The sequence below is a fragment of the Uloborus diversus genome, chromosome 10 (genome assembly GCF_026930045.1).
Source record: "Uloborus diversus isolate 005 chromosome 10, Udiv.v.3.1, whole genome shotgun sequence".
In the NCBI taxonomy this organism is placed as follows: domain Eukaryota; kingdom Metazoa; phylum Arthropoda; class Arachnida; order Araneae; family Uloboridae; genus Uloborus; species Uloborus diversus.
The window spans coordinates 109,039,047-109,052,717 of record NC_072740.1 but is presented as its reverse complement, the minus strand read 5'-3'; the positions used below and the strand labels follow the sequence as shown (position 1 = coordinate 109,052,717).

Here is a 13,671-nt window from a genome sequence, read left to right as displayed (position 1 = left end):
ACTGGAGTTTATACATGTAAATGACAATAAAGTAAATAAATTTCATTTTTTAAAAACATAACACTATAATTTAAAATAGAGCCCACTTACTTCACATGTTGGAGGTCCTGTCCTGTAACTTGGAACAATTTTAAAAGTGACATTTCCTCTAGCATCTCTCTGAAAACAAAATGAAATTGAAAAATATATACTGTTTCTTTCATTTAAAGTTAAATTAAACAAGTTAATACATGATGATACTTACAAGCATTTTCTGCAAAGAATCGACTGTCTGATTAGCAACACTGACATTATTAATTTCACGAATCTCATCACCAACATGCAGTGTAGCTAATGGAAAAAAACATCCATAAATACAAATATATTGAAAAATTTTAAATACATATATCAAGCTGTTCAAATAAATGAAAAAAAAAAGTAATTTGTGCTAACACTACTTTAGATGGTTGAAACAGCTATGCAAATAATATGCAATACTTTTGTTGAAAACTCTATGCAACTAATACACAATACTTAAAAAAATAAAATTTTACAGAGTAGATGGCAATCTAATCAGAGTCTTAAAAGATTTTTACTGTAATTTTTAAATTCGTGGTTCAAATAAATAGTTTAATATTTTGGCACCCTCTTCCCCCCAAAAAATCACTCTTTTCACATTGTACTCCCCACTTGCATCCAATTTTTTATAACTTCTAATTTAAATATTAAAGAGAGATTAATTTTTATTTACATTTCCCTTTTATTTTTAAAACATGCACATTACAACTATCTCTAACTAGTTTGAATTGCATACAGCTCATCTTAAAAGATAAGGAATGTGGTAATCCTGAATATGAGAGAATGACAGCACAACCTGTATTAGTAGTGAAATGGGTCATAGACCCAGATAGCATGCTCACTTGCGGCAAGTTTGATTTTTTCTTGATATTATCTTGTTGTGTCAAACTTGACGTGACTGGTTAGCGGCAGACTTTCAGCAAGTTGGGCAGCACCACCGTAAACTACTCTTGCAAACGCTTGTTTGATGGACACTTGCTTCAATCCGGACACCCAGCGCATGCGCGGTAGTACATAGTCTACGGTTCGGCGCCAAACACGGAGAAGCAAAGGAAGCAGGGAGCCATGATGGATTGTTGACGAAGTAAGCTGCACGTTGGAACAGCAGAGAAAAGGTATTTAGCAGTTTAATATTTATTCGAATCAATTGTCTTTAAATTGTAATTCAGAAGAATGCACTGGTGTTTATATTTTTTTACTATCACGATTCGCGTCAAAGTATTTCTTTGTAGCGTAGCACATGTTTCAAGCTCAATGTTCAGCTTTTTAAACTTGATGTTTATGAATAATTTTGAATATATGCATACAGAATGGCTTAAATACAGTTGGTAACAATTTTTATTTGACAGATTTTATCAAACCGTATGTTTTAATTCGATCGACTGTCGATGTCTTAAAACGCCAAAATAAAGTTTCAAACTCGATCTCAAATATACCCAAGTCGTTTTTTTTTTTTGTGTTATTAAATCATAAATTTCTTGTAATTAACATTTAAAATATTAATTGGAAACTCCGAATATTCTGTGCAGTATTTATTTAATTAATATTCAGCTCATTTGTATTTTTAATATTTTTCAGAATTAGTCATGTGCATGCGGGGCAAAGTGAAATAATTCATTTCGTTTACTTATTCAATCATTTACCAAATGACTTACGTATTCATTAATTAACAAATTTTTACTTAATTTAATAATTCACTCTCACTTATTTTCTTATGCATTCACTCTCTATTTTATTCACTCATTTATTTTCTTTGTATCAATTAATAAATTAATTTATTTATTAGTTTATTGTTTCATTATCTTTTCATTTAGTGAATTATTATTTATTTGATCATTATTTTGTTCAAAAAAATTTCTCACAATCAAATAGAAAATGTTTAATTTTTCACTTTGTCCCATGAAAAAAAAACGGGAAAAATTTCTACTTTTTCTCGAAGGCTAAATTTTACTGCCAATAATAAAAAATAATGTTTTGACGCAAGTTTTATTTTATGTGTAATGTTATTTCTTTATATATTGTAATTTTCAAAACAAATTTCCTATTTGTTCATTTTGAAAAAGCTCAGTCATCTTAACTATTTTGCCCCACATTCCCCTAATATTTATTTTAACTTTTATTTTATGTTTTATATTGAAACAGTTCTTGAATCAGGTGTAATTAAGGATTAATGCTATACGACAAATTTAAATATTTTTATTATTATCAAATTGAAAAAAAAACTGGGCATTTAAAATTTTTTTTCCGACATTTTTTTTTTTTTGTTTTGACAAACGTGCCCTGTAGGGCATGTTAAAATTTTAAAGAATTTTGTAGCCGTGACTGATTATTGTATATTTAAATTTGTTAAAATTCTACTTTAACTTTTACGCTTGTTAAACTTAAACCGTAGAGTCTTGAAAATCGGATGTAGTTGGGGCTCATGCCTCCTCGTATTACAAGGTAGCAAAATATTTCAATTTTCAGATGTTAATGAAAATCATTTCATTCTAACTAAAAATGTAACTAAAAACATTAAGCACCTCAAATAGAGCAGAACCCAGAACTTTTAAGACTCTTTTGCATTTTGAATATTCGGTTTGTCTGCTGAATAAGTGTACTGAATACCAACTGAATATTCAGTGTATCACTAAAGAGTTAGTTTTGCTTCAATCTATATATTAAATAAAATTCATAATTTTGTTAATTCGTTGCGAGTTGTATTCCTCTTTGGTCTTTTCCTGAATACCTGGTAAATTTATCCATTTTACCACTCTGGCAGTGCCAACGAGAGGCCATGTCAGCTTAGTCGGAAATTAGTGACCCGTCCTTCGAAGGGGCCCGACTTGGAATCACAGTAGACAAATTTAACAAGCTAAATGGGGGGACGGGGCCTGGCGATAAAACCAAGTGGCTTGTTAGCTCATGGCTGCCTTGTACCCTGGATCAATTGAACCTTTTTTTTTAATAAAAACTTCTATACAGAATAACTACGAATATACTATTTGTTCTTCTCATTGAAGGAATATTTCACATCAAATTAAAATGCAGTAAATTAAATGTATGATCTTTTGTGAAATACTGATTATAAGCATTTCAAATGAATGTGTTTAATTTACCAGACTCCCGTCTTCAATCCCAATTTTCAAAATATTGGTGTATATTTCATTCAGAATAAATTTTGCACAAAGTAAAACACTGCCATTATTGTTATCAGAGACCCTCTCAGTTTTCTGATAAGAACTTCAAATTTTATTGACTGGTGAAATATGGTTATTCACACTTGGGGGGGGGGGGGGGGGGGAGACTTGTGAACAATGACATGTTTTACATAACATTAATCTTGAAAAAATCTCAAATAATAGCAGTCCCAGTACTCGATCTCTTGGACAAATGTTTGAAACAATTAGATTTATGCTTCTCTGGTCAAAACTTCTTCATTTGAGCAGCTGTTTTATGTAATTTCATCATTTTCTTTTACTTAGGAAAACATATTTTAAATTAATAAAGTCAGACCAAACAACGTAAGTAGAAGCACAAATTTGTAAATTACAGCAATGCTGTAATTTACAAATTTGTGCTTCTACTTACGTTGTTTGGTCTGACTTTACTATTCAGCACAAAGGTATTTATTTATCATATTTTAAATTGTTTAGCCAAACTTCATTATTGCAAATCGTTATATTGTTCTTTAAAATATATCTTTCTTGCATATTCTGCTTTTTTTTAATCATGTTCATATGTGTCCCAGGCCTGTTTATATGTTCTCCCCAAAAAGAGCACATGTAAGCAATTAAAGACATTTTTTAAAAAGTCCATGACACAAAGAAAAGGCTACCTATTTAATCTTGGAGATATTTTGGTGCTGCGAAATAGATAATATTTTTTTGAAAAATAAAGAAATGTAAAAAATTGTTCCCATGTGTCCTTTTCCCCCTACAACTAATGAAAAGGAATATTTGGGTATTTAAAAACTTGCAATTATATCTCCAGATTTGCCAAATCATCAGCTAAAATTTGCTGAATATGGGATTTTGGCTAAATACCTCCCTTCGTGGCATTCTGATTTTTATAAATGCATGTAGTTTTCTCGTGGCAAAACTTCAAGATGCAGTGCACATATAACATATTTATGTGTTCACTTTTTAATTATTTTGATTTTGTCCTTGCTTTTGTAATCAAGTATTAATTCGACTTTTTCCTCCTTTTTTTCGAAAATGTCCTACTTTTTGACGCTGAAAATGTTCTATGAGCTCTGTAAATTTCATGCCATCTTTCTAGACATGTTTGTTGCACAGCATGATTTACATTTGCACTGATTATTGTTAACTATTTTGAGAAGCTGTTTTAAAGAAATGGTTTAAAATTTAAAAACATTTCTTTGCGATCTCTATACCAAAAAAAAGGGAAAAACATAACTTTTGTGTCTAACACGAGGCTTGAAATATACCTGTGCAGAATGATTATTCTGATAATTATTGTAGGATTTTTTACCTTTATCGAAACAAAGTTTGCTTGAATAATTTCTTTTTTGCCTGTGGATTGCCAGATGATTTCATACGTTTAATATGGCTTTATTTCGGAATTCAAATTAAATTGAATATATAGCTTAACTGTAACTTAGTTTAGCTTCTAGCAATAACTTGTTTTTATTATTCAAAATATTAGCTCCATTAATAATATTTGTCTCCAATTTTAAAACTAGTTATATTTCCATAAAATAATTTTAGTCGACAATTTCAAAATAGTATTCTTGTTTGTTGACTTTACTTTGAGCTCTGGTTAAATGTATTAGCAAATATAGCATGCCCTATTGTTTATTCTTATGTTTTTTTTTTATAGCTGCTTGTCAAAGGGTGTATAAGGATATATGGCAGCTGGCATCAAGAAATAATGTGAGTTTTTGAGTACAACATTATAATTTTTATTAATAAACTTCATAAATAGGATTTTTTAAAGCTGGGTTGTCAGGTTTTTGACTAGTAACAGTCTTTTACAGTGTAAACTCTTGCACCTCTAGTCAAAAATGTTTATTATATCTTAGTAAACGTAACCTATGATATTTCCCAAGTTTTATTGAATGGCTTTATATAAAGTATTCAGCAGCAGAATAATTATTTCCCTTCTTATTTGCTTTCAAGGTAAATATTCATTTTCAATTTACTTTTAAGGGTCAAATAGGTGTGCATAAATAATACTTAAATGTATTTAATGTTTGGCAAAAAAAAAAAAACACTTAGAGGTAAAAATGATTGTTTTTTTTTAATAAGTGCATTAATTATAAATACTTTTAAGTTAATTGGACTGACTAGATAGTAAATAATTGTGAAATTAACATTAAAAAAGAATATCATGCACTTGTATATGAGGTTAGCTCTTTCTGAAAATCTTATATATATATGCTAGCTTGAATTTTTAAAGAAAAGGGGGGAAAACACAAAAATTTTTGAGTATGCATTGAAAATCAGATTTTAAACTTGTCATTTCATTTTACTTCCTATCATGTTTAAACCAACCAATTACCCATTTGAAATTTCAGCAGGATTTATGACAGCTGTTGCAAGTTTTTAATTTGTATGTTTTTTCAGTAAACTTTTGTTCGCAAGCAAATTTGAACGATTGGAGTTTTTTAGTTTAAATCGGTATTGTATTTCCGTCATGTTTACAAACCTAAGCTTGTTTGGAAGTAATAAATCCTACAATTTATGTGGGGAATGCTACAAGTAGGTGTTGACAAGTCAGGATTTTTGTTTTGAGGAAAACTCGCCAAATTAATTTTTTTTTACTATTTATGGGGAATGTGAAGGCTGGATTATGCTATTAAACTATCATTTCTAAATTTTAATTAAAACAAAGTATGTCTTCTTTCAATCAAAGATTTTCAACAAACGTGAAATATTAAGTACTAGTGGTACCCGCACGGCTTTGCCCGTAATAGAAAAATTAAAAGATCTTTTGGTTTGCCTGTATATTTACAAGTAATATATGAGGAATTTTCTCGCCAGTTGACTTGTACCCATTTTACGGTTCCACGTTATGATAATTTCGTAATTTACTCAATCATCTTACGAAAATTTTGTTCTAAAAATTGGAATAGAAAAAGAACCACATCGAATTTTCGAAAAGTCGCTTCGAGGTGCACATCCCTATGCTACAAACTAACTTTGCCAAATTTCATGAAAATCGGCCGAACGGTCTAGGCGCTATGCCCGTCACAGAGATCCTTACAGACAGAGGAACTTTCAGCTTTATTATTAGTAAAGATTTTTTTTTTTAAGTTTGCTGATACAGTGAAACCTGTGTAAGTTGACCACTTGCAGTGCACTACTTTAATGGTCAACTTACAGAGTTTGATTTATATGATAAGGGCTAATTCCGTGCGTGAAAAAAGCGGTCAACTTAAGACAGGTGGTAAGCTTACAAGGGTGGTCAACTTCACAGGTTTTACTGTACCTACTTTTAGTTATTCTCTTAGGTGTTTTGTTAGGTACTTGTTGCTTGGTTAGGTTCTTTCATACATAATTTTCATCATGCTCACCAACAATTCCATCAATGTTTAACTTAATTTTTATTATTATTTTCATACTTCAGCTGAATTAAATTTTGAACTTCCATATAAGGCAGTGAGATTGCAAAACTCTATAGCTCTGCAAAAAAAGTTATTTTGCTCCGCATTTCACAGTCGAGCGTTCAAAAGCATGAGGCATGACATAGTGCTTAAAACTGTCTTATTAAGTAAAAAATAATTATTTTTATGCTAGTGTTTAAAATGATTATTATAGCTCAAAAATAATTTTAGATAAGTGTTTTTGAGATTTAAAGTTTTTTGTTGAATTTTATGCAAAATACCGAGCTGCTCCTCAAATTCACCACAGATCAGGGTTGAGTTTTGGACTATCTAAAACTGGTTTCGGACAGAACAGGCGGTTTTTACCGTCCAAAAGTACCCTAATCTGTCAAAGTATGCTAAAGCTAAAAGTATAATCAAATCAACTCATATTTACTGCAATATTAATAATGCATAAATAATAATAAGTTTTAATTAATGAGTGTTTGTATTTTCTCTGAAAGGTTCATTAATAAATATTTTACTTAAACAAATTGCCCATAACTCTATTATGCAAAAACTTTCTTAGTAGCAGTTCGTAGAGTTATGAAAAAAAATTCACTGCACTACCAAGACAACTAGTTTCAGTTCCATTTATAACTCAGAAAAATGTTATTAAATGTAATTTTTTGTTGTGAAAAAAAAAAGAATTTTTTTCATGGTTTTTGCGTTCAAGTTTTACATGATATTTTAACATTTTTTTAAAATAATAGATGAAAGAATAATAAATTGATTAAATACATTCACTAAAATTTTAAAACTTGTGCATTTTTTTTAAATTCATATTTTAATATAATATACATTCTGCAACTATTTATTGCATTTCAGTCAATTATTGAACTATATTTTGAAAACTTTCTTTTGCACTCGTGCATAAATGCCAAAAAGTTTGGTTACTATTATGAAACAAAAAAAAAAAAAAAAATGCGTAAAATTTAGAATTAGCTGTATCATTCAGTTACATATATTTTTATACTTGAATGTTCACCATTGAATGAATATTCAATATAAAACATAACTTTGATGCATTTTGTTCTGTTTTTGATATTTTCTCACAAAATATAGTTTCTCAAAAAATGTAGTGTTGGACAGGACGGTAAAAACCGTGGTTTTTACTGTTGTGTCAAATCTTGCCAACCCTGCTACAGATGCTTGTCAAATTGTTTCTCCAAGGTTGGCAACCCTAACCCTGGAAGGTGCTGCTGTACAGCATGATTTTTAAAAAAAATCAATGTTAGTCCACTTAGTACGTTATCTTTAAGTCATTTTATTCAAAACTTGCATATGTCCACTTACATCCCTTCGCTTCTCACTGCTTCATCTGATGTACTTCTAAAAGAAGCTTCGCACTGTTTATATTTGCTATCGTCTGAAAAATTATATTTTGGTACTGGGATTTTAAACTATTCATATTAGCTGAGACTTGTTCATTCTATTAGAAGGCTTAATCTGCTTTGTGCTTAGAGTTTGGGGATCTGTAAATCAGTTCCTGATCTTGTAAAAATGATCGCTTATGTTAATGCCACGGGACCATAATGTTTTAACGGGTCTAGTTTGCATTTCAGTGCTGGCGATTATTTTTGTATTAAATAGTTTTGAGAATACAAGGCTAATTTTTCTTTTAAAACATGTTTCAAAAGTGAAAACGTCTCCAAAAGTAATAAAACTTACCAGCAAAGATTCTTCCTCATTTTTAATAAAAGTAAAAAACAGAAATTGTGTGGTAACAAAAGCACTCCATTGAAAAAAGTTTTGAAAATAAATGCAAATATAACATTAAAAATATATTTCTCTTTAAGTTAACATTAGCAATTGGTGGTTTTCAAGTAGCCCCTTTAATGCGAGTAGGGTTCCTAACTGGGGAACTATAGTTTATGCCTGTCTTTAAGACTACTGTTAGCAGAATTCTTTAATGAAAGTAAAACTTATAATTCTTATACAATGCTTTTTTTTTTTTTAGGACACAAAGACATGAAGAAAAGTGTGAAGAATCGATGTATTATAATATTCTGTAAATACTGTTGGACAGTTTGTTTGTAATTATTGTTAATAAACAGTCTATTGATTTATTATAACTGTCTTTTTAAATTTATTTTGTGTTTGCTGAGAATAGGGTTACCACAAAACTGAAAAGTCTCCATAGAATAAAAGTTTATTTAATTGATGCTTGTGCCATATTTGTATATGATAGGGAAAAAAAACGGGGGAAATAATTTACTAGTAATTTATTCTCCATATAATTTAGTTTGAATTGTACATCTTAACAAGTATATTTTATTAATATAATGGCAAAAATTAACATTTCTGGAGAAGTCTACTGTATCAATTCAATGTTATTCAGTACAACTTGTACAATTTGACCTATACCTTACTTCCTGTGCTCTAATTTGTTAGAAGGTCGCTATGAGACCGTGAGCTAAATGCCAGTTCAATATCCAAAAACAAATTAATTTATTTAATAATAATATAATGTTACGTTGAATTTGGGATTTGTTTTGTGTTCATCTGCTTGATAATCAACTCTCCTTCATAAAATTAGATGAATGTATGATCACACATTAGCAAACTTTTTACCCCTGAATCAGATCCTACATATAGTAAATAATAAAGTAAAAAAAAGTCTTCAAATTTACTATAAATTTGGGTTTAAATTTACATTCACATGTATATAATTAACATTGTATTTACAGCATTCGATGAATGCATGAGAATTTTTGTTAAAGAAAAATGTAATGCCCTATTCAAATTTTAATTGGTAAATAAAGCTAGTACAGTGAAACCTGTATAAGTTGACCACCTGTGGTGCATTACTTTAGTTGTCAACTTAAACAAGTGTCAACTACAAAGTTAGATTTATATGATAAGGGCCAATTCCGTGCCTGAAAAAGCGGTCAACTTCACAGGTTTTACTGTACTACATTGTGTAAATTGGGATATAAAATTTTGAAAAGGTTTTAATCCTTTATTAAAAAACAAGTGAGAATTTGTTTAGAGAAAAACTTTTATAAAATTAGCAGTTGTTTAGCTTTGCGTTATAATTTCTGCAAATTTTCTGAAAACAAAAGTTTTGTTGTATCAAATTTTCATGAATCAGATCAAAGGTACTGTTAACTTATTGCAAACTATTACAAACTTCTCTTGGATGCATAAATATTCATTGTTTAATTTAATTAAATTTTTATAGTGTAAAATATTTTTCTACAGTTATTGCTAAAACTAAAATAATTGTTTACTAGAAATACTACCAATTTTGAGACCTGATTTTTTTCAGACAAGTGTAGTATTATAAATTCAAATTTTTAATACAATAAAAGTATGTTCTAGTTTGCAGTGGGTTCACAATACTTTTTGTTAAGAATGGCTACTTATTCACTAATTTGTGGAAAATTTGGTACAACAAACTTTTCTATTAGTTTGCAGAAAATTTTCAGAATTTGATGCACCTAAGCAAATTTGCAATGAACCTGCTACAGTTTGATATGACTTACAGGACAAACTTGCTGCAAGTTCAGTTCGTGGGGACTACAAGGCTTGCATCAGACTTGCAGACTTGTCACATCCATTTTGATGCAAGTTTGCAGAATTGCAAAGCAAGTTTGCTGCAAGCAAAAAAATGCTATGCAAATTTGATATGAACTGGAAGCAAATTTGATATGACAAAGCTCAGTTTGAAGCAAACTTGTCACAGCAAAGCTTCAGTTGCTTTGAACTTGCAGCAAGTTTGATACCACAAAAATGACTTTCCTACTGGTTTGCAACGAACTTGCAGCAAACTTGATAAGACTTGCAGGACAAACTTGCTGCAAGTTCACTTCGTGGGGAAAGCAAGGCTTGCATAAGCTTGCATCTCGTTTGCATCTGACTTGCAGACTTGTCTCATCCAATTTGATGCAAGTTTGCAGAATTCCAAAGCAAATTTGTTGCAAGTTTGCTGCAAGCAAAAAATGCTATCTGGGGAGTAAATGCCATCTACCTGTGTCTTTAGAAAATACAAGGGAGAAGAAAATTTTTATTGATTAACTCTTCCAAATCATTTTAAACAAATCACTATTTTTTTTTCATAAACTGAATGTCTTTATGGGAAACAGGGCGGGCGAAGTGTGTGGCTACGAAATGAAATGAAATCAAATGAAAGAGAGCGGGGGAGGGGGAGTCTCACTTCTGATGTCCTGGTTGAACATTTCAGAAATCTAGCAAGCCCAATGTACGCCCGTCGGATCATGCCAAGCCTGATCGTGCAAATGTCTTTTGAGCGCCTTTATGAAGTAACGTTTGAGCAAAATATAGTTAACATGTAGGGTGAGGTTTTGTTGACAAATATATGGAAACAAATACGTTTGGCAATGAATTTAACAATCAGTAAACTTTTAACTTTGGAACTCGGTGTACAATTTTACGTCATGTCTCAAAGTTATTTCCTGTGAGGGAGGATGTAAGGGGTGATTAAGATTAAATTTTGAAATTTGATTTTTTTTCCTTGGTAACCTTGCATTGAGCTGCTGTCAAAAAAGAGGTGGCCAATTTCAGTTTATCAAAACATTTTATCCCAAAAATTAAATTTTTTTTTTTTTTTGGAATTTGATTGAAATAATTATTGCTTCTTTTTGTCTAATAAGTTCTTCAAAAAATGGGAAACGGCTATTATGCAGCTTTAATTTCTAATATTTGATATACTGTCCAGAAAGCAAGATGTGTATTTCTGGACTTCGTATTGATCAATATTCAATTTGTTTCTGAAGTAAATGTTTCAAAATGTAGAAAATTGTGAAAAACCCACTTTTACCTAGTAGCAGATTTTTTCAAGTATGCCTGCCTAGAAAAAATGGGTGGTTTTTTTCAGGCTGGGCCCGGTTTGATGAGCCCATGATTCTGCCTTTGATATGCTGATGCATTTTTGAAAAAAGAAAATATTTTAAATATCAAAGTTAACGCCGCTCTAAATATCTCTCTAATCTCTTATTAATAAATAATTATCCAAAGTCTTATACCTGTCATAACATGACAAAGGAGTACACCCAAACCCGTTTTTATGCGGTCTTTTTTTATGCAATTTTTTTTTGCGTGATTTTTTCTGCGAATTTTTCTTGTGCATTACATTAAAATTTCAGATTGGGATTCAAATGACAAAATTATTTTTATAACAAGTGCAAGGTAGTATTTTCAAATGACAATATAGGCACTCTGATAAGAAGTTACTGTGACCTCCTAAAAATTTCCTTAGTCGAGAAATTTTGTCCGACTACTCGGTAAAAATTATCATCACTTGGTTTATTTTGATTTCTTTAAACATTACAATTTTGTGAGTTTTTGGGGGTTTTTTCTATGTGAGACTTTTTTTATGTCGTCCCTATCCACCGCATAATTTTTTTTTTTAAAACTGTGTTGCGAAAACAACTTTTTGAAGCTACTTGTGAAGTTTCAAACAATTTTTTATGCAATTTTTTTATGCAGCCCCTATCCACCGCATAAAAACAGATTTAGGTGTATGAATAGATTTATAAATTGACACAGAGGATATTCTTCTTTGAAATCTGAAACTGAAGTCATTTCTGGTAAAACCAAAAATTATAAAATACGGAACCATTACAAAAGGCATTGAATTTATTACTAAAAACAAATACATAGCTTCTCCAAAGCTTTTTTCTTTTAATTTAATGCACAAATAGTTAAAGTAATAAAAGGGAGGGGGGAAGGAGAATCGAGCTATTGCGGGTCAAATCTTTACTTTTTGGAACTAAAAAGTTAACCTAAATTATTGTGTACAATATATAAATATTACGCACATCAAAAAAAAAAAAAAATGTCCTTAGCGTATTTTTATGTATGATAACACAAAGCAATGGAATCACCACGAATTAAAACTCACAAAAAGACTATGAACAGCATGTTTTGACACAACAAGTCAATAATTTTCCCTTTTAGATTCTCAGAGAGACAGATTAATTGTTTCAATGAGCTTAATTTCACCACCGCCATTAGATATAATGAAGAATTCGATTTAACTTATTTGGTTAGATTTTCCCCCCTTCATTTGGAGCATTTTTGATCCGTAGAGCTTGGTGCTTTTTTGGCTCTGGCGCCGTCATGCGTCGAATGACCTTGCTCATAGAAACGGCATGACTCTGGTGTAATGTAAGGTCACACCCTTCCCCATGGGATCAATGCACGTAATACAATCGGACTTTGAAACTAAAGCTGGCTAGAAGGCTAGAATAACTAAAATTGGGAAATTAATAAAAATATTGATAATTTTGTACACAAAAAATTCAAAATTACTGCTCTTAACTTTATTATGAACATGTTATTAAAACACAGGAAATCAAAGAATCAAAAACTAAATACCAATCAATTTAAGGTTATATAGGTGAAGCTTTCAAGTAATACCGGCCCCCCTCTGTTTAGGTTTAAGTTTTTGAACATTAGGTTCTGATTGTGACAAAGCATACCTCAATCCATTTTCAATGACCAGCTCGATATTTTGACTTTAAGGTAAGCTAATGATGAAAATCCAGAATCAAAGATATGTGGATAAAAACCACACTAAAAACCTCAAAAAGCAATAATATTAAAAACATTTACATGTGGCCAAAAAAAAAAAAAAATCAAGTAACATACAGTTGGTTTTACTGTTTTATTTCATACCATTATGCCTCCTCTGAGATTTTTCCATGCCCCCCCCCCCCCCCCCCCAGGTTGAAAACAGCAGATTTACATTAGCAACGCTAAAAAAGACAAATGCTAGAATTCTAGTAAAAAAGGCTTCAGAACTAATTAGATCTTACTTACCTTGCCGATGAATCATTCCACCATGCATAATTCGAGCAACTATACACCTTCCTTTATCGTCTAATTTCAAAGTGATACCCTAAAATAAATGCATATAGTGATAATAAACATGAATCATATTTTATCAGAGGTGAGAGAAAAAAAAACTAATTCATGTGAGGTAGATTATGACGATAATGGAATTAGGATGTTTTCAATAGAGTTCACTAGTTTTAAATGATTTCTGAGTAAAATAATATTTT

At 30.6% G+C, this 13,671-nt stretch overlaps 1 protein-coding gene and 1 long non-coding RNA gene across 2 annotated transcripts in view; one reads left to right on the top strand and one right to left on the bottom strand.

Annotated features, from left to right (window-relative positions):
• The window catches only part of LOC129231130 (peripheral plasma membrane protein CASK-like), a 222,412-nt gene that overhangs the window by 21,427 nt on the left and 187,314 nt on the right, over window positions 1-13,671 (bottom strand). The window contains exons 16-18 of the mRNA XM_054865377.1: window positions 13,430-13,508; window positions 245-330; window positions 91-159 (exon numbers count right to left, since the gene is read on the bottom strand). Coding sequence (XP_054721352.1) covers window positions 91-159; window positions 245-330; window positions 13,430-13,508 — 234 coding nt within the window. The remainder of the gene's footprint in view (window positions 1-90; window positions 160-244; window positions 331-13,429; window positions 13,509-13,671) is intronic.
• LOC129231763 (uncharacterized) lies at window positions 1,120-8,665 on the top strand. The gene is made up of 3 exons (XR_008581288.1): window positions 1,120-1,172; window positions 4,879-4,931; window positions 8,604-8,665. It is a non-coding gene; the product is annotated as an uncharacterized LOC129231763 (long non-coding RNA).